Source organism: Pelobates fuscus, chromosome 5 (genome assembly GCF_036172605.1).
Source record: "Pelobates fuscus isolate aPelFus1 chromosome 5, aPelFus1.pri, whole genome shotgun sequence".
Taxonomy (NCBI): Eukaryota; Metazoa; Chordata; class Amphibia; order Anura; family Pelobatidae; genus Pelobates; species Pelobates fuscus.
Genome location: NC_086321.1, coordinates 73,510,303 through 73,537,727, shown reverse-complemented (window position 1 = coordinate 73,537,727; position 27,425 = coordinate 73,510,303). Strand labels below are relative to the sequence as shown.

Sequence of the window (27,425 nt, the reverse complement as noted above, 5' to 3'; positions counted from 1 at the left end):
CAGATAAAGACTGACACTCTGAACCAATGAGAGCTGCCTTGCTATTGCCTGGAGGGACCAAGATTAATTACTCTGGGGGGGAGGGGGGGGGGGATCCAGTATAGTGGTTATAGTTGAAGTGTTCCTTTAAATTGGGAAGAAAGCAAATGGGTTCTAAATGATATTTCCACAGTAGAAGGACACTAGGAAAGATTACTGAGAGCATGTTCATGCTCAATTGTTCTAAAACTAAGCAGAAATTAAAGGGGGTTATGCCAACATATTTCTTTTTTTACCCTTATTTACCCTTATTATATTTTTTTAGATGCCCCCCTTTCAACCTCCCCGTTTATTTATTTTAAAATAACTTAAAAGGAATCCAGCGCTGGTCTAGTCTCTCCCCGACCGTTTCCACGAGCTTCTTTGTTAGCCCCTTTTTATTGACTTCCATGTCGCCGCCCAATCAAATGTTTCTCATAAAGAAAGCATTGATGGACCGCAGGCATAATAAGCCAATCAAAGAAGCAGGGAGGCAGTTAGGGCTGGCCAGAGAGTATATCATGGGGACATAGCGGTGGACATATTAAGCGAAATAATGAATAAGGATGCAGGGAGGGCTTTAAAGGCTGGTACGAGGGAGTGAAGGAGAGATGGGACAAATTATAATTGAGGCAATATTTCGTTATAAGCTTCTACTTGCAGATTTTCAGGAAAAAACTGTGTGCGCTGCCGACCGATATGTTATTTGCACATAACTAAAATTAGGCAGCATGTACATATTCTTTCCTCCATGACCACTTCTAAAAGCAGAAAAGGTCATGGACATTGGAGTAACCCTTTAAAATATACTTTACAGGACACTTGACAGTGACTGCTAATCTCACATGGGATATAGGAAAGGAAGCTATGACGGTATTCATCCAATGAACAGTAAAAATACCAATATATATTATTATTATTTTTTTATTTTTTTTTAACAAGTAAAGCCCATATATCCATAGGGATTATTGAAACTATATTTTTTAAATTGTGTCCTAGGTATCCAATAAAATTAATATTTCACGGTTAGTATCTTTTGTTGTTCATATTGTTGTTCATTGTGGTTTCATATTCTCTCCATTTTCTTAGTTTATCAATTTTATTTTGCGGGTACGGGGTGCTGTTATTCACCTATCGATTGAGAAAGGGTCAATTTAATCCCCTGGCAATTACCAAACTGATTTTACATAAACTGCATTACACCTGCCGACAGACTGAAATCAGGCTGCCTCTTTTCTGTGCACATCTCAATTGTGAGTTGTAGTAATTAACTTTTATAGTTTGATTGGCATTTTTCATATTTACTTGCCAGTTTTGGATTATTTAAATTGCTAAATTATTTTTTTTTAAATGTTTGTCTGAAAAAAAATAAAATTCTAAGTATGAACCACTTAGGTCATTATTTCATTTTAATTCTGATATCTGGTATTTTATAAAGCTGGATTACATTTGGTCACCCACCTCGGAAATGTATCCTTCAACTTGTAACACTTGAAGTATTCTGTCTTGATCATATACATATTTATTTATTTTTTACTGCACTACAAATCCAGACGTGTTCTTTTAGATGTTGATGCTACGGTGTTTAGTTGAATAAGTGCACGAAGGCATGATTTGAAGTTTTTTGCCAGACAAATAGTAATTCCTGTCTCTGCAATTTAATATATAAAGTGCAAACAGTCTCTTCCTTTGTTACACTGATGTTTGCACACCCAAAATAAATGTTGAGCATGAGCAGATTTCTTAAACACACCTACTGTAGTCTCTTGTATTTCCTTGTTGAAATCCTGTATTACATAAACATAATGTACTGTTGTCTATTTAATAAAGTCTTTGAGTTGGAGAAGGAAGCAAATCTGTGGTACAAGGGACAGAGAACATTTTTCTCTCTCTCTGACGTACAAAATTGGATCTAGTAAAATGTATTTATCACGTTCTCAAAAAGCTCCTCATGAAATCTTCTTGGCAAATGCAGGGTGTTCCGGGGATTGTAGAAGCACTTCTCAAATGCTGTGTGCATGGGTTTCACTGGTGGACTTGCTTACAGGACTGACATGCCACGTTTCTGTAAAGCGCTCTTTTATTGGCATGCACTTAATCCAGAGACTTCCTTCCCTACCAATAATGTCAGTAAACATGACATCATATTTAGCTGCCCTGTGATGGCAGGGTTTTGTAGTTCAGCTGCCAAATTCAGTTATTATTTTCATTAGTTTTTATTACCCTACTCAAATGTTACATGAATGACCCATATTGAGGGCTAAATATCTTTCAGGAGATAGTCGATACTTGTACTATAACTACCATAGTTCCATAAAATCTATGTTAATATTTAATGCATTAAAAAGTGTCAAGACGCTCTCTTCGTCCCCTTTAGACACTGTCGCTGTAAGCCAATCAGTAGCTCTCCATAGACACAAACGGCTTGAGAAAGGTAGTACTTTTTAAAGCAATGTTTATGAATATGTTTACAGCATTAGTTGACCGCTCTAAGCAGAAAATAACTTTCTTTGGTTGATTTTCTGAAAGTGGATGTGGACAGCGAGGAATAGCGCTGGGGTTAAACCATTCATGGTGGGTTTAACTCTTTAAGTTAAGGAAGTGCCAGGGAACTCCTGGCACATAACTTTATTTTTTGTCATTTCTAAATGTAAGACTTGAATCGGAAAACTGTCTGGGAACATTGCCCCATTAATAGCATTTACTTTTCTGCAAATGTTCGACTTCTCTTGAAATGACATCATCTTTTTCCAGAATCTCACATTTACAGTTAAAATAACCAGTTAAATCATAAAAATGATGTAGGCGTTGTACAGAACCAGAACACTAGATTCTTTACTGACTGTACAAACAGGTCTTCATTTGGGCCTATAGATTAATCTTTTATTTTTATTTCAGTTTCATCAGATTCGTTTTGTAGATGTGCCCCCCCCTCCTCACATTGTGAGTATTTAATCTGTTATAGAATTGTTTGACTTCTCACCTGGGGTCAGTCAGCACTTTTCTCAACCTCCATTATAAAATACAGCAGAACCAGAAACTCCTGCCTAGGCGTTACCTTAGAGCTTGCCAATTGGCTGAGCATGTCCGCTGGTTGCTGTCAGCCAATGAGCAAAGCCCTGTAACTCTAGGCTTAGCTTAGACCGAAGCTTCCATTTCTCTGGCTGGTGCAGTGAAGGATGGGAAGATCTGGGAAGAAGAAAAACACCTTTGTTATAGCTGGTAATTTGGATGACTTGTTTCACTTATACATGTAAATCACTGTATGCATCATTAAATGCATGCTTCTTTTTATTATATGGACATAGGTGTGTATTCTCATGCTTAGCCTACTGAGCCTCTGCTGACTAAGTTTAAATAGTAAAGATATGCTCGGAAAGAATTTCATTTGTTTTTGGTTCGACCAAAATTTGTTAAAATGTTCAGTTTAAACCGTAAACTGGACATTTTAAAGTAAAGGTTCACTAAAGTCATCCAGACCACTTCATCTCAAATGTGGGTGCAGTGACCCTGTCAATACTAAGAGAAGTTATATAATTTGCATATCAGACAGTTCCCATCCATAAGGGCATTCCAGAATCTGAATGCCAGCAAGCTCCCTTTCCACGAGAGAGAGAGTAACCCAAGACAATCGTTTCTGCATTATATGGGCTTCGTCGGCAAAGAATAGCTAATACCCCCCTAGGCACAAGTGAGCGAAAATATTCTTGAGACCTGAGCTGGGACTAACCGAAGGGCAAGCTACTGAGTTTCTCTAAGCTTCAGCCTGTTCTCAGAGCCGGTTTTTGTTTTTTACTTATTTATATTTTGCAAAACTGTATGAAAGCAGTTTGACAAAAACCTGAATGTGCTGTACTAGCAGTAAATCCATGAGGTGCACATGAAAAGTACTAATTGATTGTTTTTATTTTGGTTTTCCTCACTTGTTTTTTTTTTTTTTTTAACTAGAAGCTATAACCTTATTTGTGTGAAGTTGGTGCCTGCCTGCAGTACCAGTGTTAGACAACACTCTTCTAGTATAATGTATTTCTCAACTAATTTAATATATTACTTCTTGGATGTATGCTGTCTAATTGACAGGAATAAAATCTGGGTGCACTGTGTCCATGAGGGTGGTTTTGCGATTGTTTTTTAATAGCATGCTAGTAAGAACGTTTTTCCAAGGCCAAAACTATAAATAACTTGGCCAGTGTTTTTAATCTTCACTAATATCCATGCACTAATTAATAAAATATCCAGTGCAGCATTAAACTTTAAGATCTGACACAGCCTTCCTCCCTCTCCTCCAGCTTTTTAATTGAGGAACTGCGTTTTGCAGGACTTTGAAGGATGATGGTGCATTTGAAACCATACAATACAATTTACTGAAACCTTTAAAGAACCCTTACAAATTAAAATATTTTTTGCCAAAAAGATTGCCTAACCTCGGAGTTGACAGGCACCCTTTTTAAAGATAGTTGTGGGATTATGTATAAAAATCATTTGAATGTTTCCATGTTTCGAACTTTGCTCCAGAATTGGTTTGCGTGATGGTTGTGCTAGATTTGCTCGAATATGTAACCTGAAAATATTTTCTCCCTCGGAATTGATGAACACGGATCTGATCAGTTTGCATTCGCTGTTGCTGTAGGCTCAGCAATATGCAAGGCCTGAATACCGTATGGTTATTTTTTATGTATTGCTCATGTAAAGCAAAAAAAAAAAAGGCCAACATTAGTTTTGAAGTTGTTGTAGATTTTTATTCTAGAATGTCTGTTTTTTCAGTCATAGAAACTACAATATTTAAGTAATTCATCCATCCAGTGGTATTGCATCGAAGTGCTATTTAAATGCTTAATTTGAGTTGCTGTGAATATAGTGGTGCAGGAATGTTTAATGAGGCTGCTAAGTTAATGGAGTGTGTAATCCTCAAACCTACTTTTTTTTTTTTTTTTTTTTTTTTCCTGTTTTATGTTCATGGATTATTACAACAAAAATACCTGTGCCAAAAATCTTTTAGAAAAGCATAACTTTTTATTTTCCTTTGTCAAGAATAAACGAAGATGTTTAAAAAAAAAAAAAAAAAATGTGAGCTAACTTATTTAACCATGAAGATTTGCTGTGAAATTGCTTGATTAGGTAATCAACGTGAAAATTATTGACCAATTTATATAAAAATACATCAAAATATTTGAAACCACTCTATCACTGTACTTTTTGTCACAATCTCAGGATGAAGATAGGAGAAGCCAACTCATAGCCGATTGCCCATTAAATGAGCAGTAATTAATATAAACCCAATTCTCTAACACATTGAGTGGATATGTTTGTATACACATCTAACAAATTAGAGAACATACATAGAGGCACACACAATTATGTAGGATAACCAAATATTAATGTGATCTCCCCATGTAATCCTCCCCCCCCCATCCCCTCATTTTCTGAAACTGATACTTAGTTTGGGTGATCACATGTTTGCCTACATGCTTGTATGTAAAATGTGTGCATGTCCTTCAACTTAACCATTGCATTTTTTCATGATACAAACTCGAGTGCTTTTCATTTTTACTGTTTTTGATTTTTAAATATTTTCTTTCCATGTGACCATACGAACCTATGGCTCTCATTCTTAACTGAAATGCCATAATAAACTTTTAGAGAAAACAAAACAAAAAAAAAAAAACATAATGTTTTGCGCTATCTAAAGTAAAAAGTTGCTTTCTGATTATTTTATCAATGGGCAGTGTTTCAATCTGTTGGATTAAAGAATACCCTGGATGTGCACAAAAGGTTTTCCAACTAAAAAAACAATGTTTTCATAAAACAATGGTTTTGGTTTGAGTAATCCTTTCTTAAATGCTCCGTTGCCCCCCAATTTTAAAAATAAATGCTAAATCTCACCTCTTTTTTTCCATCACCGAATCAAATATATTGCGTACTTCTTGCCTGACTTCACCCCCTCCCCCCCCAGCCTCCTCACCAGAGGGGGAGGGCGATGAGCCTGGAGTGAGGGGAGTATAGGAGTGGCACATAAGGGGTGTACTGCCATTGATTGCATTCGCCAGCCTTGAAACTTAGCTCCAGGCTTGCTAATAAAGCTGCCAGAGATGGAGGTACACCTCCAGCATTTAAGGGACTGATATCTGTATGCACAGCGTGTCATAGCAAAACATTTAACGTGCAGACTTCAGGCACCATGACCACTTCAAGTCAATTTTATAAAAAACCTGGAGGCCTATTTGGAAATTTTAGGGCGTACAGACTAGATGGGGCACTTGTGTAGATTAATGTATACTACAGTCTATTGATTTATTTACTACTTAGACTGAGTTGCAGTGACTTGATCAATTGTTTGAAAATAAAGCCTAAAACAATTTAAAGCTGTGTTTTCTAACTACAATATATTTAGCTAAATTTTGTAGCTCTACTGGAACTGAGTTTCAGATTAAATGTTCAGTAATGATGAGCCTTGATTCTGCCAAAATCTATATGTCAGGGTGGTTTTAATAGCTTCTTATGTCAGAGATGAATTAGGCATGCATATCCGCTTACAAAATAATTGCTCAACAGTCTGCTTCTGTCTTAACTCTGACAACTTGTCCTCCACTGTCTGATTGATTGAAGTCTACTGAATATGTCCTGTTCTTTATAGAAGTATTAACTCTTATCGGCACCTGTACCACTGTTTTACTCTATGCAATAATAAATAAGGCGTCAAATTAACACCATAGGCACCCACACCACTTCATCTCATTGATGTGCTCTGGGTGCAGTGTTTCTTTCCCATAAACTGTAATGTTTACATAAGATTGTTAAGATTAAGATAAGTGTTAAGATTGCTTCTAGAGGTGCTTTCTGCAGTTTTATGAAGCTTAACTCTGAAATTACGCTGGACATCCTCACGCTGTGCATGAAGACATTCAGCATTTTGCAAATCCCCATAGAAAAGCATGGATTCAGTTCCTTATTGGGAAGTCCTAATCACGCAATGCTCACTGCACATGCACATTAGTTCCCCCTTAGCTGATGTTTGAGGAAACGGAGCCAGTGCAAAGGGACCTTGGAGATGGAATCAGGTAAGTGGTTAAAGGACTTTTAATCCTTTCATTGTGGGCGGTAGGGCAGAAGCAGACGGACACTGTAGTGTTAGAATTACAGCTTTATGTGTTCCTTTAATTTTTACAATCTAAATAGATTAACAGGCAGCTAGGATTTCCCAAAAAAGATGGCTCCAGGTTATTCTTGCTAAGCTTCAGTCAATGAGTTAGATTATGCATTTTCAAAGATTGAACCATCGGAAAGCTATGAAAACCCTGTAGCTTCTTGACCGATGGATCAGTGGTGGTTTAAGATGGTGGAGAACAAAACTTCATCCCAAGTCCCATGCAACTATCCTGACACCGAAGTTGGTGCTGGTGAATACAATCACATAGCTGATGAATCAAATAAAAGTGGACTTCATTTTAAGTACAGGGCTCCTTTACCTTCGGGCCTATTGTTCAGCTCCTTGTTTGCATCTCATTACAGAAGCATGGAGACCTGTCACCCACTGCCTAGCCCTGTTCTCCACATCCCCAGAAAATATATAATTTTATTCTATTCCACCACCGTTCAGCTAGGGCATTTTCCCAAGTGCCCCTATGCCTACGGAGCATCCACCACTAAAACTGATCTGACAGGGATGACCATAAACCCTTCAGAATGTGTTTTATTGACCTCCAGTACTTGCAGATTGAAAATGTTAGTTAATGCCCATTTTTTTCTGAAAGATGTATTTTTGTTTTTTACGTCATGTATAATTTTATATATATATATATATATATATATATATATATATATATATAATTTTTTTATTTTTTTTTGGTGTGTTTTGTGAAAGGGGATATTGTTGCATAATCTGAAGTAAGGATGAAGAGCTCTTGTCTAGCAATGTCACCTATTCTGTTCTAGGAATGTTCTATAACAGGGGTAAGCAACCTTTTAGCAGCACTGTGCCGATATAGGATTGTAATGTCCCGTAGCGTGCCGGTCCTATTTTTAATTAAGGTGTGTATGCTGCCGTATTCTGCTTGTGTTATTTTTACTGTAATTGCTTTGGATCGTTGTATTTGTGCGTATATAAGCCATTATATGGTATATGTTCATTAGTAGTTTATGGTATCGTGTATGATACATATGAATGTGGGCTGTGTATGGGGGCTGCTTGTGGCATTGTGTGTGGATGCATATGTCACATTGTGTGTTTAGTAGTGTGTGGGGGCTGTTTGGGGTATTGCATGTGAGAGGCTGCATGTGGGGTTGTGTGCATGTATGTGGATTGTTAGCAGGTTGCGTTTGTGCGGATTGTGTGTATGTTTGTGTGTGGGCTGTTTGTATTATTTGTATGAGGGGAGGGTTATTGTGCATTTCTGTGTATATCTAGCAGTGTGGGTGGCTTCCCTGGGTTCCAGTGTGGTCCAGGCTGGCCAGGTACAGGTCAAGGACAGGAGCTGCAACAGCAGCTACGGGCTGCTTTACTACATGTGGATTCCCATTCACAAGTGCTAGGAGGAAGTGATCTCCATGTGCTACAATGCTTAAACTGAGGATTGTCCTTCACAACCTCTTCGTATTAGCAGATATCTGAAGTTTTACTGGGACTCCTGATAGGCCAGAGCCTGTTTGGCTCTAGCAGCCTTGAGTGCCGTGCAAAGACACCTTGAGTGCCGTGCATGGCACTAGTGCCGTAGGTTGCCTACCCCTGTTCTATAATTTCCAAGTTATTACCATTCTTATGTATTTCTACCTGTTGTTCCCAATCTGACAATGCATTTTCCAAAACATGTACACAGCACAATTCCAAAAGCACCACGGCACATATCTGCTCCAGTTCTGTGCTGAGGGAGCAGTTAAAAGGCTCTCTCAGCTGATTAAAAATCTAATCCGAACCTTGTATATTTCTTTACTTTACCCAGTGTATCAGTAAACTTGCAATTTAATCAACTGTGAGCTTTTAAACTCACCCGTGGCGTCCTTTAGCTCTGCATTGATTTAGAAATAAACCAATGACTAACTTTTAACCACATGAGAGCTAGAGGAATGCATTGCACTCTGCATCTGTGAGCAATTTAAAGAATCTTACATTATTTTCTTAAAATGAAGGTTCTAACACATTATGTGTGTCTAAAAGTAAGTTTGCTTTCTGTGAATCTTCCAAATTTCACCACCCAGCATCAGTTTTTACTTAAAGGGACATTATAGTCACCTGAACAACTTTAGCTTAATGAAGAAGTTTTGGTGTATAGAACATGCCCCTGCAGCCTCACTGCTCAATCCTCTGCCATTTAGGAGTTAAATCCCTTTGTTTATGAACCCTAGTCACACCTCCCTGCATGTGACTTGCACAGCCTTCCATAAACACTTCCTGTAAAGAGAGCCCAATTTAGGCTTTCTTTATTGCAAGTTCTGTTTAATTAAGATTTTCATATCCCCTGCCAAGCTTGCTAGACCCTGCAAGAGCCTCCTGTATGTGATTACAGTTCAATTTAGAGATTGAGATACAATTATTTAAGGTAAATTACATCTGTTTGAAAGTGAAACCAGTTTTTTTTTTCATGCAGGCTCTGTCAATCATAGCCAGGGGAGGTGTGGCTAGGGCTGCATAAACAGAAACAAAGTGATTTAACTCCTAAATGGCAGTGAAATTGCAGGAGAATGATCTATAAACTAAAACTGCTTTATTTAGCTACAGTAATGTAGGTGACTATAGTGTTCCTTTAAAGGAAATCCATCAAAATTACAGCACTGACTAAAATGCTGAAAATAATCTTTTTAAATTTTTGTTAACCTTTGTGTCCTATCTCTTAGTCTTTTAAATTTGTATTAAAGATTTAACAATTAAAGGACCACTATAGGCACCCAGACCACTTCAGCTCAATTAAGTGGTCTGGGTGCCAGGTCCCTCTAATTTTAACCCTGCAGCTGGAAACCTAGTAGTTTCAGAGAAACTGCTATGTTTCACTGAGGGTTAATCCAGCCTCTAGTGGCTGTCTCACTGACAGCCGCTAGAGGCGCTTCCGCGATTCTCACTATGAAAATTACAGTGAGAAGACGCTGGACGTCCATAGGAAAGCATTGAGTAATGCTTTCATATTGGCTGTTTGAATGCGCACGTGACTCTTGCCGCGCATGCGCATTTGGTTCTGATGTCTTCAGGGGGTCGAGAGTTCCCCAGCACAGAGGGAGCCCCGCGCTGGAGAAAGGTGTTTTAACGCTTTCAGCCCAGCTGAAGGGGTTTTAACGCTTTCAGCCCAGCGGGAGAGGTCGGCCCTTAGGGTCAGGGGGACCTAATGACCCTATAGTGCCAGAAAAACAAGTTTGTTTTCCTGGCACTATAGTGCTCTTTTAACCCCTTAAGACCGGAGGGCGTACTATTACGTCCTTTTAAAAGCGGCTCTAAACGCCGCCGGACGTAATAGTACGCCCTCCGGTTTTTAGTAACTTACCCGGTCGCCGGCGGTCCCACGCCGGCGATCGCGGTTCGGGGGACTCCCAGGGAGCCCCCCGCGGCACGTCCGCCCTCCAGGAGCCCTCCCGGCCATGTGAGAGTGAGGTCCTTGCGAGGACCTCACAATCACATGGCCGGTATAGCTGCCTGCTGCATTGCCAGCAGGGGGCCAACTGTAATGACAGTTGGTCCCCCTGCTGGCTGAAAATAAAATAAAAATGTTTTAAAACAGTGTAAAAATAAATAAATTATATACTTAGATCATATATATATATATTATATATATATATGATCTAAGTATATATACACATATACACACATACACATACACCGTCTAGGTGTATTTTAATATTAATATATATATAATTATATATATATTAATATCAAATTACACGTAGACTGATACTGATTAAATATATATATAATTATTGTTATATATATATTTATAAATAATATAAAAAAAATTAATATGTAAATACGTAAAAAAATTAAATAAAAAAATAATTACAAATAAAATATTAAAAAATATATAGATGTGTTTTATTTCGTTCTAACTGTATTCTGATATTAATATATATATATTTATATCAAAATACACTTATAACGAAATAATATATATATCTATATACATAAATATATACGTATATATCACTATATATATACCTATATATAAATAAAAATATTAAAAAAAATATATATATATATACGTATATATACACATATGTATATATATATACATATATTAATTCTACACATATATTTATGTAATAATTTTACATAATTAGGTATCCTAATTAATTACAATTAGCGGGACCTGCCTGACCACCCATGCCGAAAGTATAGGGAATTTAATTTGCTAGCACTATATTTAACCCTATAACTTTCCAAGACACCATAAAACCTGTACATGGGGGGTACTGTTTTACTCGGGAGACTTCGCTGAACACAAATATTAGTGTTTCAAAACAGTAAAATGTATTACAACCATGATATCGCCAGTAAAAGTGACGTTTTTTGCATTTTTCATGCACAAACAGCACTTACAGGGACGATATTATTGCTGCAATACTTTTTACTGTTTTGAAACACAAATATTTGTGTTCAGCGAAGTCTCCCGAGTACAACAGTACCCCTCATGTACAGGTTTTATGGTGTTTTCAAAAATTACAGCGTCAAATATAAGGCTTGTGTTTAATTTTTTTCACATTAAAATTCGCCAGATTGCTTACGTTGCCTTTATGACCCTATGGTAGCCCAAGAATGAAAATTACCCCTATGATGGCATACCATTTGCAATAGTAGACAACCAAAGGTATTGCAAATGGGGTATGTCCAGTCTTTTTTAGTAGCCACTTAGTCACAAACACTGGCCAAAATTGGCGTTTTTTGCATTTTTCACACACAAACAAATACAAACGCTAACTTTGGCCAGTGTTTGTGACCAAATGGCTACTAAAAAAGACTGGACATCGCTTATTTGCAATACCTTGGGTCGTCTACTATTGCAAATGGTATGCCATTATGGGTGTAAATTTATTTCCTGGGCTATTATACAGTCTCAAAGGCAACGTAACCAATCTGGCGAATTTCAATTTCAAATGTAACACGCTATATTTGACCCTGTAACTTCCCAAAACACCATAAAACCTGTACATAGGGGGTACTGTTTTACACGTGAGACTTTGCTGAATACAAATATGTGTATTTTATTGCAGTAAAAGCAAACAGTATACTGACATTGACAGTTAAAATGTCATGAAGAACGAAAAAAATCAAAAAAAAATCTTATTTTCTCCCATTTTTTTCATATTAAATTATGTTTCATAGCTAAATATTTGATATTAAATGAAAGCCCTGTTTCCCCTGAATAAAATGATATATAATAAGGGGGGGTGCATTTAATATGAAAGAGGTGAATTACGGTTGGACAGACATATAGCGCAAATGCCAGGTTTTGTTTACGTTTTGTTTCGTTCACAACTTGTACATTTGGCTGCGGTGTTAAGGGGTTAATGTCACAAACCAGTTCAGCCTGGTCATCCATTACTTTAGAGGAGGATAAACAGAAACATTGTTTGTTTCTCCACCTCCACAGTTTAATGATAGAACGGGCACTGATTATAACAATAATTGACAGGGAGCCAAGGTGAAGCCACTCAAGAGAGATTGGTGTAAATTTCTAATTTCTAACATTTCATTTTGTAACATCTGATGGCTTTTTCATTTTTATAAACATACATCTGTTGACTATAGGGAATGGGTGAAATTTTAATTAAAATTCTGGGAAGTGAACATTCCCCATTTTAAATAATTTTGCCAAAACCGATACTGTAACAGCAAGGAGCTTGGTTTTGGAATAAATGTAAAATTATTATTTTTTATACTTTCCATTTAGTGTTAATTTATAAATATTACCTATGTTATTTGACACAAACAAATTCTTCGGCACCATATACATTGAGTTAAAGTGAACCGGTCATGACCCACCTGACCCTTAGATGCAGCACTGCCATGTCTTCACCAGAGGTCTGCCTTTGCTTGGCTCGCTGTCTGTATTCTTTTGCCCTGCTTGGGGACACTTTTGCAAGCAGGGCAAACCTTCTTTGTGACACCAACACACTGACTTCATTGCCAGCGTGCCAGCATCTGAATTAAGTGGTGTCCGTCATTCCATTCTATACACCCTAGCCAGAGCTAACTGCGTTAGCTAGGGAGTTACCTAGCACTTCCGTTGTGGTTCTTAGCAAAGAGTCTATGCCAAAGAATTGTCTGGCAGGTGGGACAAAGACCTATTTTTAAATTGCTTTTACAATGAGTCAATACATCAAGTCTACTTGCACAATGTATAGCTTAGAATTATATGCTCCGTAAAAAAAAAAAAAAAAAAAGTATAAGTTGTACCTGGCATGATCGATACACTTTAAGGACATTGCAAGTTCTTGTTTAGAAGGGACTGCTAATAAATATAGATTACTATAGCACTTTGTTTAATGGCACTATAAAACCCGCAAACTAGTCCTTTGTCCCTCTATTTCTGTTTGCTGATGTGAAGGGCATTATTGAGCTTTAAAAGTTATCTCCCCAAATAACCTCGTTAGATAAATCAGATTACCAATGATTACAGTGCATTGGGTTTTATGGGAGTGTGAAATTGATGTGTTGTGTTTAGGTCCTATGTTTCTAGTAAAGTTATTGAAAGATTTATTAACCCCTGAAGGACACAGCTTCATTTGTTTGTCTTTCACTTAAAGACACAAGCAGATTTTTTCTTATGTGTATACTATTGTGAATGTGTTTTTGTTGGATTAACACTTGGAGGGTGCAGCTATAGAGTAAGAATTTGTTTGTATTTCCTTGTAAAATAATTTTTAAAGCGCCATATATGCACTTGTAAAATTAGCTAGATTTTGCTGTGTGTTCTGACCATAAATCTAATGCTTAACATCACTTTAATCCTAATATATACCCTAATCGTATACCTTACTCTAATTATAACCTTAATCCTAATCCTAGTCCCAACCCTAGCAATAGTGTTGGGATTCCCTGTTGATATAAGAGGAATTCCATTGCTTATTTTAAAGGACCACTCTAGTGCCAGGAAAACATACTCGTTTTCCTGGCACTAGAGTGCCCTGAGGGTGCCCCCACCCTCAGGGACCCCCTCCCGCCCGGCTCTGGAAAGGGGTAAGGGGTTAAAACTTACCTTTTTCCAGCGGTGGGCGGAGAGCTCTTCTCCTCCGATCCTCCTCTTCTCCTCCCCGTCGGCTGAATGCGCACGCGCGGCAAGAGCTGCGCGCGCATTCAGCCGGTCACAGAGGAAAGCATTCATAATGCTTTCCTATGGACGCTGGCGTGCTCTCACTGTGAAAATCACAGTGAGAATCATGCAAGCGCCTCTAGCGGCTGTCAATGAGACAGCCACTAGAGGACATAGGGGGAAGGCTTAACCCATTCACAAACATAGCAGTTTCTCTGAAACTGCTATGTTTATGAAAAAATGGGTTAACCCTAGAAGGACCTGGCACCCAGACCACTTCATTAAGCTGAAGTGGTCTGGGTGCCTAGAGTGGTCCTTTAACATTGCCTTGGTATTCCCTTGCTGACATTAATACAAATATAAATGTAACAATTCCACCTGGCACCAGTGAAATATAACAATATAAAAATCCAAACTTAACTTCTAGGTACACAGCCTCCTAGGTGGTAACCAACCACAGCAGAAATGTATAGTGCACAACATTTTAGGGATCCTGCCGAATTGTACCTACGAACAAAGATATAAGTGCAATATTGCCTGATATAAAGAAAACACTAATTTTCAGTTGCACTCACAAGTTAGAGGTGATAAGTGCCTTATGGATGCCACCCACAATTTCAATAGGGTGCTAAAAGAGCTTTTTAAGTCACCAGATTAGTCTCCGGACAGGTCTTTTTAAGTCTCCAAACGATATTCCAGAGGTATCTTCCTAAAGTATATTTTCACAAATAGTGTTAAAAATGTTGGTCCTACGTGTTTCGTTCTCAGAACTTCCTCTGGGACCCATATAGGTATAATACCAATGTAATACAAACTTTGCAGCCTAAATAACACTTTCCCACAGTCCTCTTTTTATATAGGGCTAACCCCCAAAATGTCATTGGTGGAGTGGTGGGCATCCTCTCTTTGTACCTTAATTCCTTTGGCTCCTGTAGTTGTTTTACGAAAGTTTTTAAATATGAGTGTTGGCTGTTTAGGTAACCATTCCCCCAAGGTGGGATCCTCAAAATTAATGGGCCAATATCTGCAGAGATATTCTGAATATTATGATCTGTATTATACTGAGTAGTAAAATACTAATCTGAAACCTTATTCTAATTGTAAAATCAATTCTAAACTTCATCTCAAACGGAAACTAATAATGTATAACCAAATACTTATTTTAATCCTAATCCCAAGGGATTCCCTACACTAATATCAGTATTAATACTAGCAAAAATAATTCTAAAATAAAATGGAGATTAGTATGTTCCTGATATCTTCTAGCTATTTTCAGTATGACAGACTGATATCTGCTAGACCTAAAACCGTATGCTCAAGGCATTAAAGGATCACTATAGTCACCTAAATTACTTTAGCTAAATAAAGCAGTTTTAGTGTATAGATCATTCCCATGCAATTTCACTGTCATTTAGGAGTTAAATCACTTTGTTTCTGTTTATGCAGCCCATGCCACACCTCCCCTGGCTACGATTGACAGAGCCTGCATGAAAAAAAAAAAACTGGTTTCACTTTCAAACAGATGTAATTTACCTTAATTTACCTTAAATCATTGTATCTCAATCTCTAAATTGAACTTTAGTCACATACAGGAGGCTCTTGTAGGGTCTAGCAAGCTATTAACATAGCAGAGGATAAGAAAATCTTAAACAGCCTTAGAAAGCCTAAATAGGGCTCTTTTTACAGGAAGTGTTTATGGAAGGCTGTGCAAGTCACATGCAGGGAGGTGTGACTAGGGTTCATAAACAAAGGGATTTAACTCCTAAATGGCAGAGGATTGAGCAGTGAGGCTGCAGGGGCATGTTCTATACACCAAAACTGCTTCATTAAGCTAAAGTTGTTCCGGTGACTATAGTGTCCCTTTAAGATTGGTGCTGGACAATTTACAAAGCCCAGCAAAGATCAAAATGGCAACAGATCTAGTAAGATATTCACTGTAGCTGAGCTTGATAACTCAGCAGCAGTGTTAAACGGCTATATATCAAGTGTTGACTTTCAGGACTGCATGCAGCTCATCAAGAAGACGGGTGCCAGCTGACAGTGGGATGCCCTAGGTATCTAGTGATAATTGGGTTTCTTGGTATGAGCAGGGTTTAGTCCTGCTTACACTACATTGCTGTCCAATAGGGATTTATAACCTTGCTCACACCACATTGTAAAAATGGGGATTTAAATACCTGTTTGCAGTGCTCACTAAGAAATAATACCTGGAGTTTCCGATTGCAAGCGGGGGGAACTGTCCCTGCTTGTAAAATACTGCATAAAGGAAATATTCCGTCATGGGTCTATGTATATAATACACAATATAATACATGTAACATTGGACTGAGCAGTCCGTTTTGTTCTTACGGAACAGGTTCTGGAGCAAACCTTGTATGTTTGTGTAAGTAATTATTTTTGTTTTTCCTTGTGATTTTTGTTAGATTGCTGTATGTTGGTTAGTGCTCACTTGAAGGACTGCAGACTTGTTTAGTGAATGATGCATCCACTTTAATTTAACGATCCCTTCTCTCTGTGCCAGAAAGAGCGCTTATCTTCAGATTTGGTGAACTTTCTGTCCTACGTATTGATGTTAGCGTTTTAATAACTGTGTTCTATCTTCTTACTGATATTGTGCCACAGCAATACCTGGATTGATTCTGCACCGTCACCTTCCCCCTTCCTGTTTACTATATTTTGAAAATTGCCTTTTTGTAGTAGTTGACAAATCAAGAGCCTTCTGTTCTTATGGAATTCATAAAAGTCAAGTTTTCTCAAAGTTTAAAAATGTATCCGATGCACCACATGCTCCTTACAAGTGGCAGGTGGTGTATTTCACGTTGGTCTTTATTTTTTATTTTATATATACCCATGTGTTGTAATAGTTTGCTGTCCACTTTGCATGAATCAAAATCAAACATAAACACCTGCAGTTCCACAGCCCTTGGAATTGAACAGACTACTTATAGGGCTAACCTGTTTGTTTTGGTTTTGACTGAAAAATGCACTTCTGTTAATGATTATCCCTTTATTACTACTACTTAATTCTGGAATTTGACACAGTTAAAGGACCACTCTAGGCACCCAGACCACTTCAGCTTAATGAGGTGGTCTGGGTGCCAGGTCCTTCTAGGGTTAACCCATTTTTTCATAAACATAGCAGTTTCAGAGAAACTGCTATGTTTATGAATGGGTTAAGCCTTCCCCCTATGTCCTCTAGTGGCTGTCTCATTGACAGCCGCTAGAGGCGCTTGCGTGCTTCTCACTGTGATTTTCACAGTGAGAGCACGCCAGCGTCCATAGGAAAGCATTATGAATGCTTTCCTATGTGACCGGCTGAATGCGCGCGCAGCCGACGGGGAGGAGAAGAGGCGGATCGGAGGAGGAGAGCTCTCCGCCCAGCGCTGGAAAAAAGGTAAGATTTAACCCCTTTCCCCTTTCCAGAGCCGGGCGGGAGGGGGTCCCTGAGGGTGGGGGCACCCTCAGGGCACTCTAGTGCCAGGAAAACGAGTGTGTTTTCCTGGCACTAGAGTGGTCCTTTAAAGAAATGGTGTTACGTTTTTACATGTTCTCTTCACTAAGTGATTGCAAAGTAAAATGCGTGGTGCAATTGTTCCTCTCCAACTGGAAATTTGCTGCCAATTATGACAGCTACTCGGGGCCGGCCCAAGATATTGTGTTGCCTGGGTCCAAATATTAAATGCCCCCTTCTGTGTCTCTATCTGTGTGTGCTCATGATTAAGTGTGTGCTGGGGATGTAGCCAGGGCCAGACTGGCCCACCGGGATACCGGGAAATTTCCCAGTGGGCCGTCGGCACCTGGGGCCGGGCAGACAGCTGGGTCTGCTGGTGGCCGCTGGCTGGGGAGGTCTGCTGGCGGCCGCTGGCTGGGGGAGGTCTGCTGGCGGCTGCAGGGGGAGCAGGCTGTTCTGTCTCTGCTCCCCCGCCCTTGCGCGCAGCTTCATGAGACCGGGCGCGCTCGGGCGGGGGAGCAGAGACAGAACAGCCTGCTCCCCCTGTGGCCTCCAGCAGACCTCCCCCAGCCAGCGGCCGCCAGCATACCCTTCCCCTGCGGCCACTAGCCCACCCAGCCGGTCACCCACAGGTAACATTCTGTCAGTGTGAGTGTATGTGTGTGTCTGTGTCATTTTGTGTGTGTGTGTCATTTTGTGTGTCTGTGTCATTTTGTGTGTCTGTGTCATTTTGTGTGTCTGTGTCATTTTGTGTGTCTGTGTCATTTTGTGTGTCTGTCATTTTGTGTGTCTGTCATTTTGTGTGTCTGTCATTTTGTGTGTCTGTGTCATTTTGTGTCTGTGTCATTTTGTGTCTGTGTCATTTTGTGTGTCTGTGTCATTTTGTGTGTCTGTGTCATTTTGTGTGTCTGTGTCATTGTGTCGGTGTCATTGTGTCGGTGTCATTGTGTCGGTGTCTCATGGTGTCGGTGTGTCATGGTGTCGGTGTGTCATTGTGTCGGTGTGTCATTGTGTCGGTGTGTCATTGTGTCGGTGTGTCATTGTGTCGGTGTGTCATTGTGTCGGTGTGTCATTGTGTCGGTGTGTCATTGTGTCGGTGTGTCATTGTGTCGGTGTGTCATGGTGTCGGTGTGTCATGGTGTCGGTGTGTCATGGTGTCGGTGTGTCATGGTGTCGGTGTGTCATGGTGTCGGTGTGTCATGGTGTCGGTGTGTCATGGTGTCGGTGTGTCATGGTGTCGGTGTGTCATGGTGTCGGTGTGTCATGGTGTCATGGTGTATCTGTGTGTATTTAAAAAGTGTTTTTACTCACCTTTTTTTTTTTTTCTCCCCTCGACTGTCCCTGCCTCTATGGCTGAGATCATCAAGCATGATGATCTGAGCCAATCCAATGCTCTGCCATAGGATTGGCGGCAAAGGCCCTGATAGTAGGTGCTGCACACTGTGCAATCACGCTGTGCAACACTGACACAGGAAGCACCTCTAGTGACTGTCCGAGTGACTGTCACTAGGAAGCAATGTAAACACTGCATGTGAGTATGCTTAATGTATAATTAAACATTTTACTCTAAAAGGACCAATATTATATATTAGAAAAAGCAATATATATATATCATATATATTACTCAACCATCTGGGGTGGCAAGACATTGCCTTACATATTACATACGGCAATATATGGCACAATGACTTGTGGGGCTGGCATAGATTTTTTTTTTTCCCAGGGCTGCTTTGTATCCTCAGTCCGGCCCTGGATGTAGTGTGTGTCTGTGTGTGCACTGCAGCCAATACACTTACCTATACACTTTGTCTGTCTATCTGCATGTGTGTCATTGTTTGTATCTGTGTGTCTGTATCTATATCGGTGCTTGTATCTGTTTGTCTATGTATCTGCAATGTTTATGGATGTGTATCAGGGTGGCTGTGCATCTGCATGTGTGTCAGTTTGTGTATTAAACACTGACACACATGCAGATACAGACACACTGATGCACACACTGATATGCCTGCAGATACACAAACATATACAATGACACACGTGCAGATACAGACCTACAGATACACAAACAGATCTACACACATTACAGACATACAGATATACACACTTCACATGCACAGATAAATGCACACATTGCAAAATGTCATCCCTGTCAGAGTGCCACTTGGAGCCATGGCCCCCGCGGTCTGTGGACGAGCCGACCCTGCAGCTACTGTAACACAATTTAAAAATGTGTAACTGCCTGTGTGGAGTATGGACTGTTATTAATGAATATATACATTCTTATTAGCTATAGGTTATTTTACATGTTGCAAAAAATATTAACTGAAATTATGACAAATGCATATGTAGAGAAGTAGACCTAAATTGGTCAAACAGGGAAAGGCGCCCCCTAGTGCACAGCTATACATATGTACAGTGAATCATAAAACGTAACCTTTAATGGTGGCTGTTGTAAAAAAAAAACCCTTGTGGAGAGTTTAGGGAAAAAGAAAACGAAAAATAATAATAAACTTAAAATAGGAGGATAGATGTCTGGATGGGGATAGATATCCTAGAGGGTGTTGCCCACAGGATGTAAAGCTCAGTACAGCTACAAATCCCCGCAACCTGTATATGCTGTCTCACAGAGGCAATCCTTCAAGGGATTGCATGATATAGAGAATGGAGAGATTAAACCAACCCTGTAGTCACTATGTATAGTCCCAGTGTGGTACTTGTTTGCAACAGTGAAAATATTTACACATGGGAAATCCTGTAACAGGAAAATAGTGACAAGGGCGGTTTTGTCCACTAAGTAGTCAAGAACTGGTCAAAGTTTAGCAACTCGATAGATACACTTGTTTCAATCTGTGCACTATCTACTGCATTACTATTGCTGGAGGACGGAGGCACAAAAAATGGGAGGAGAACACCTCAGATCTAGTAGTCAGTTCCACACACAGTGTATCCAATGCCCAGAAACACTGACTAAAAAGTCTCCCAGAGAGACTCTACAGGTCGGTTTACCAGACTTAAACTACCCTCCTACTGCTACCTAACACAGGTTTTAGCCTCAGACGAAGGCGCGTTTTGCAGCGCCGAAACACGTGTTAGGTAGCAGTAGGAGGGTAGTTTAAGTCTGGTAAACCGACCTGTAGAGTCTCTCTGGGAGACTTTTTAGTCAGTGTTTCTGGGCATTGGATCTCAATAGGATTTGGACAAAGGGAAAGGGGAATCGTGGGGGGAAAAGTGTGTTTGGTTTATTTCTTGTCAGATCTCGTCATCTTCCACGCTTGCTGAACTGTGTGTGGAACTGACTACTAGATCTGAGGTGTTCTCCTCCCATTTTTTGTGCCTCCGTCCTCCAGCAATAGTAATGCAGTAGATAGTGCACAGATTGAAACAAGTGTATCTATCGAGTTGCTAAACTTTGACCAGTTCTTGACTACTTAGTGGACAAAACCGCCCTTGTCACTATTTTCCTGTTACAGGATTTCCCATGTGTAAATATTTTCACTGTTGCAAACAAGTACCACACTGGGACTATACATAGTGACTACAGGGTTGGTTTAATCTCTCCATTCTCTATATCATGCAATCCCTTGAAGGATTGCCTCTGTGAGACAGCATATACAGGTTGCGGGGATTTGTAGCTGTACTGAGCTTTACATCCTGTGGGCAACACCCTCTAGGATATCTATCCCCATCCAGACATCTATCCTCCTATTTTAAGTTTATTATTATTTTTTCGTTTTCTTTTTCCCTAAACTCTCCACAAGGGTTTTTTTTACAACAGCCACCATTAAAGGTTACGTTTTATGATTCACTGTACATATGTATAGCTGTGCACTAGGGGGCGCCTTTCCCTGTTTGACCAATTTAGGTCTACTTCTCCACTAACACAAGTATGTGAGGGTTACCCCCTGTCTTGGTTGCCCCCAGACACACACCCAGTTGTTTCCCCTTTCTTTGGGTATCCAACTACTCCACCAAATGCATATGTAGCCTTACAATTTCTGTGTAAACAAGAGACTCTACTCTTGGATCTGAGACTACAGCAGGGCTCCAAACAATCCTGCTTTCGGCAGGAAAACCCGATATCGGGATCCTACTCCACCATCCCAATTTAGTTCCCTTGTATTATGCTTCTGGGAACACCATGGAACTGTCCTTGGGCAGCAAAGAGTGCTTTATTACACATACTTGATCTCTGCGGCTGGCATTAGCACCATGCAGAGATTACTTCAGCAGCGCACTCTGCATGGCCCTGCAACTACGGAGCTGTCTTTCAGCCTGGTGTGCTTGACTTCATTGGGCAGGCTCACCCACTCCCAGGTTGGCCAGCCAGGTGCTTCAATGGCAATGCCCTCTAGAATGCTCACCCACCTGTTTCAATTACCTTCCAATGTTAGGAGGTATTACCAGTGTTGTGAAGTATTCTACAGATATACATATATATATATATATATATATATATATATATATATATATATATATATATATATATACCATCATAGAGTTATGCTTATTGTACACAAACGAGCAATTGATTATCTAATGCAACCATTTTAGGAGAAATTTGGCATATTGGTTTTGCTCTATACTTCCTATTCTTTGTTTAAAAAAAACAAAAAAAAAATCCTTCTAAAATTCATCCGTGTTTCTCTGTAATACAAAGTTTGATCAGTAGAGAGATCTTCGGAAATTGACTTGTGTGTATCTGTTTTTTGCAGGATTTTTTCAACTGGATGAGTGATGACGTTATTTTGGCTCACATAATCTCAGAAGGGATTGTTGCATGAGATTTGATAGGAGAATGTGGAACAAGCTGTGTTGCTGCCTTCTGCTTGCCACAATTTTCTTCTGTTTGCCAAACCGTTTCCAAGCTCAAAACCAAAGTGAGTATATGTTCGGTAAACTCTTCTACTTTCTTTTCACGTTTTTCTTTCTGTTAGGTTTTTGAAGAAAATCATTCAGTGTTGTGCTTTTGGTCTGGATTATTATTTTTTTATTTTTCTCATATTATTTGTCCTGATCTAGTTTCACATTGTGCTTGATAATTGTCAGGCTTGCTTATTTGAGAGCCAGCTGTTTCCTTTCAAAAGTGTTCTGGTTAGCGTGATCCCAAGAATTGTGGTGCTTTAGGTCAATCATTAATAAGATGTGGTTAAAGAAATTAGAGCAATAAACAGCCATTAGAACAAAACAAGGGAGGAAAACAAAAAAGGACTTACAGTAAATCCACACTTGGAAATTGATAACCACTTTCCTGTGCTGTCAGTGCATTAACGTAAAAGCAACAAGGCAAAAAAAAAACAAACAAAAACACAATAAAAAAAAATCTATGCTATAAAAGCTCCTACTTATATTACAAGTTACAAAATGCTCTTAATTGGAAGGTTAAAATTTAATTTTAATTTTATGTTATTGATATACCAGCCAACATCCACAATTAAAAATAAATATTTATTAAGGATTTTTCACGTTACTTTAATGAAATGTTAGACATTGATTTAACATAAATGCTAAACAATTGCATTTTTATGTTTATATAATCTCTTTTGCACAGTTTTCACATTTACTTCAAGGTTTTTTTTTTGTGTGTGTTTATTTGATTCTATCTTTGAGTTCTAAAAGGGATTCTAATTTTTTTGGGGGGTGCCCCAGATAGTCCCCTATAGAGACTAGATTTGATTTATAGTCCAGATGTGCCAGACTTTGCTTCTACCCTTGTTTGTGGTGATATAACAGGATCTGGTAGTATCTCTACAGTGTGGCAACATCAGCTACTAACAATATGATTGCTATTTTAGGAAAAGGCTTACCTTTTCTCCCACACCACAGTTCTCTCTGCAGTCGGTGGAGCTTGGCGCTATAGGCACTATAGCAATATATACTATTGGAATACAGGTTTATATTCCGAACACTGTAATGTTCCTATAACTGATGCACTTACCACTAAGACTAAGATGTTTTGTACAATACAATTGTATCTGTAGAATGTATTATTTTCAAATGTTTTTTTTATTGTTTTAAATAATAACAAAAATAACTCTTGTACATTTTTTGTCAATGTTTTTAACAGTCAATAGTATTTTTAAACATTATGGTATATGGACAGTGACATAATCGCAAGGATCATTGTTATGGTTACATTATCAATACTATGAGTAACAACACAAAGATCATAAATGAAGAAAAGCATAAAAAAGAAAAACTGGGGAAAAATGAATAAATTGCACATCCATAGTATGATATTAAATAATTAAAGTAGAGAAAGGAAGAAAAAAAAAAAACATTTTTTACGTCCTATATATTTATATAAATATAGTATATTAAATGACAAACATAAATGATAAAACGGTTTTCGATCAGGTGGAAATGTCACCAAGCTTGTACTTACTCCTCATTGCCTTCTCCCACTCAGACCAGTCATGTCTGAGGAGTACATTGGTAGCCGATGGTACTCGAAGCGCAAGTTCACATCTTTTATTCTCAAATAAAAGCACTAAAACGTCTCATACAGAGGGAATTGTAACAGATTTCCAATATCTAGAAATGATTGAGGTGGCCTAATATTATTCTTTTGTGAGTTGATAAATCTTCAGGGAGACATTTAAGTAAGCATAATCTAGGAGTTAAATCGACAGGGAACTCCGTGATACAAATGATCATTTCTAATATTTTTTGCCAATAGTTGGATGGTTTTGCTCATGACCAGAAAATATGGTAGAAAGTACCTGTCTGTCCACAGCCTCTCCAACATAAATTAGATGTGGAGATGTGTAGTTGGAACATTTTATAGTATGTATTCTATATACAAAATGTATAGTTCCTTAAAGGTTGACTCCCACCATCATAACCACTTCAACCTGTTGTAGTAGTTATGATGATAGGAGTACCATGACCCTATGCCCTGGTAATTGGCAAAGCATTTTGTAGCTTTTAGATTGTAAGCTTGTTTGGGCAGGGCGCTTTTTACCTTCTGTTCCATTATGTAAATCTTGCTGAATATGTTGGCACTGTATAATTGTAATGGCCTTCACTCTTACCTGGGTCCCACCGAGCTCTTGCTCTTCTCTAACCCCTTAAGGACACATGACATGTGTGAAATGTCATGATTCCCTTTTATTCCATAAGTTTGGTCCTTAAGGGGTTAAAGGCAGATTTATAACATCCAGCTTTTGCAGAGCAGACAATGTATGAGAGTCTGCATTGAAATTTCGATGCACAGAATTGACACTAGCCAGTCCGGAACTCTTGTTCAGGTATCGCCTCAATAATGCTGATTGAGGTGGAGTTTACACCTCTGGCAACAGAAGGTATTTTTAAATGTTAGTTTTGTGGGGTGCTCATAATTTAAACAATAAAAACATTAAGTTTAAATAAATAAATAAAACTTTGCAAAAGCCATTAAAGGGAAGCAATGAGGATCTACAGAACATGAGCAACAGTTCTATGATAGACTGAAACATCGATTTGCTGTAACCCGTGTGTTATTAATAAAGACAAATAATTTTCTTCAAAAAGCCCAGCGTGTGCCTTTCTTTGTGGAGAGAGATATATAATAATAAAAAATATATATGTATATTTTACTTTTCTGACATAACCTTCATTCTATATTTTGTTGTTTTAGATTCTTCAGATTTCTTCCAGAACTTGGCATGTGTAACACATGACATAGAATACCTGCTGTGCTCTTGGAGTACCCCACCCCTTGCAAACGCTGCCATTGATTACAACATATGTTATAGGTATGGTGTTTATGTGTTTGTTTGTTTTGGGGGGTTTTTTCCCTTCCTTTTTTATTTTTTATAATTCTTTATTTTTGTTGTGCTTGATATTAACAAAGAATACACAATATACACTGAGAGTCTTGAAGAATGATAAGTCAGAGCAAGAAAGTGCATATAAGAATATCAGCACATTTTTAGGGTAAAGGAAAATTTGCAGAGAAAGTGTGCAGATGGAGTTAGGTAGTGAGGTGATCAAGCTTACTCCACTGAGATAAGACTGTATAGAATTATATATAAAACATGAGGGAAGCGAGTGCAGAGCAGTTTAAGACATAATATACAAAAACATTCTCAAGTTAGGTGAGCTGACTGCACTTAGATTCATATAAGAGAGAGAGTTACTACCTAGGGGAATTCAACTGGCTACAGCTTTTGTATACCTTATAGTTGAGTTAGAGTTATGTAAGGAGAAGAGGGAAACTGTAATAAAGGGCTCAGAGTTATGTGGTCATTCAGTGCCTTTGGCAAGCAGGCCATGCTGAGGCAGATGATCAGGGTCTTCGGGACCATTGCAGGCTGTATATCTCGTTGCTATTAACCTGCTCCCCCCATTACATACTCTCCTCGCAACAGTCAGGCTGAGTCTTTGAGATTCCGGGGCATGCTGGACTGCCTGGGTTCTTGATTCACGTGCGGGTAGGGGAGTTTGGCGGGATCCCCGTCTGGAAGGGTTTCTCCATGTGGGAGTTCTGCGAGTAGGCTGTACCTCAGGGGCAGTCTGCGTGGGATGCTTGCTCATCTGGGCTCTCTGCCTAGAAGAGGACAGGATATCGGTGCGGAGCCAGAGGTCTCCGTGGTCACGGCTGAAGTGAGTGTGGGTAGCTGCTGGCATGACTCGAGAATGCTGCACAAAAGCTGTGTGGAATTTTATTTCCCAGTGAAGTAGGTGCTCAGTCTATGCGGCGGCCTCCCTGGATTTGCCACTTGCTTCTCGTCTGTAGTGAGTATAAGCTGCTATGCCTTGAAGGTGTAGTAGCTTTCCCTGGTGGGGACCGGGATATCCCCCACTGGTCCAAAGGGGAAGGGGGGAGAACCAATCTGCTTGATCAGCTCAGCCAACCAGAATGCCAGGAGAGTGACCGTCTCTCCCACACCAGGTCCGCCTGTAGCGCGTAAAGTCAGGAGTCGGGCAATCCGGTGAGTAGTGCCACCAGCTTAATGTTGGTGGGTTCTTCAAGATGCCCCCGGTCATGCAAATGTTTCTATGCAGTCTGATCTGTAAATTGGCCCCCTTCCTTTTTTATTCTAACCCCTTAACAAAGCATGCAGAAACTGTAGCAATGGCAAACAAAGCAATTGTGGTGGATTTTTTTTTTTTATTGTTTGATTAATAGCAATGCATATGTTGGTGCAAAACACATTTCTTCCTGTTATGTTCTACCTCTTTTATTACAGTAGACTTGCCTTTCCCTTATTATAATCCTGTGGTTAGTTGGGTGCCCACCACCTCCTCTGCCCTCAGAAGCTAAATCTGGCACTGCAGGGAGATACTTGTTGGCTCAGAGTACTCATCTTGTACAATCTACCTATGAGCTTGCCTGCATGGCAAGACTTGTCTCAGTGAAGCCAAATGCAGGAGTAAAACTTAAAAAGTTTGATTACAAACACTGGGAGGGCACCTCTTGACCATAACCACTACAGCTAGCTTTTCTGGTTATGGTGCTTGATTGTTCCTTTGATGCATAGAATAATCTGCCTAAAACACTGCTTCAAAAATTAAACCCTTCAAGCAGCACTGTCACTGTCTGGGGACTGTGCAGAATTTGTAAGCACCCCTAATGACATTGCTGCTGGAGGTCCATGGGGTGGACAAAGGTGAGTTCTACTTATCTGAACCGATCCTCCATAGATAAAGAAAATTCCCTGCAGCAGGGGTGTCTAGAAGTGTCAGGCAAGTAGTCCCTACTTTGTATCAGTATATCTCTGGGCTAGATGATATCTTTTTGAAATACTAAT

At 39.3% G+C, this 27,425-nt stretch overlaps 1 protein-coding gene across 1 annotated transcript in view; it reads left to right on the top strand.

Annotated features, from left to right (window-relative positions):
- Positions 1-1,134: 1,134 nt before the first annotated feature.
- LIFR (LIF receptor subunit alpha) overlaps positions 1,135-27,425 on the top strand; it is a 61,523-nt gene continuing 35,232 nt past the window's right edge. Inside the window, exons 1-3 of the mRNA XM_063453990.1 lie at positions 1,135-1,271; positions 22,407-22,571; positions 25,310-25,427. Of these exons, the coding sequence (XP_063310060.1) occupies positions 22,472-22,571; positions 25,310-25,427 (218 nt within the window). The 5' untranslated portion in view covers positions 1,135-1,271; positions 22,407-22,471. The remainder of the gene's footprint in view (positions 1,272-22,406; positions 22,572-25,309; positions 25,428-27,425) is intronic.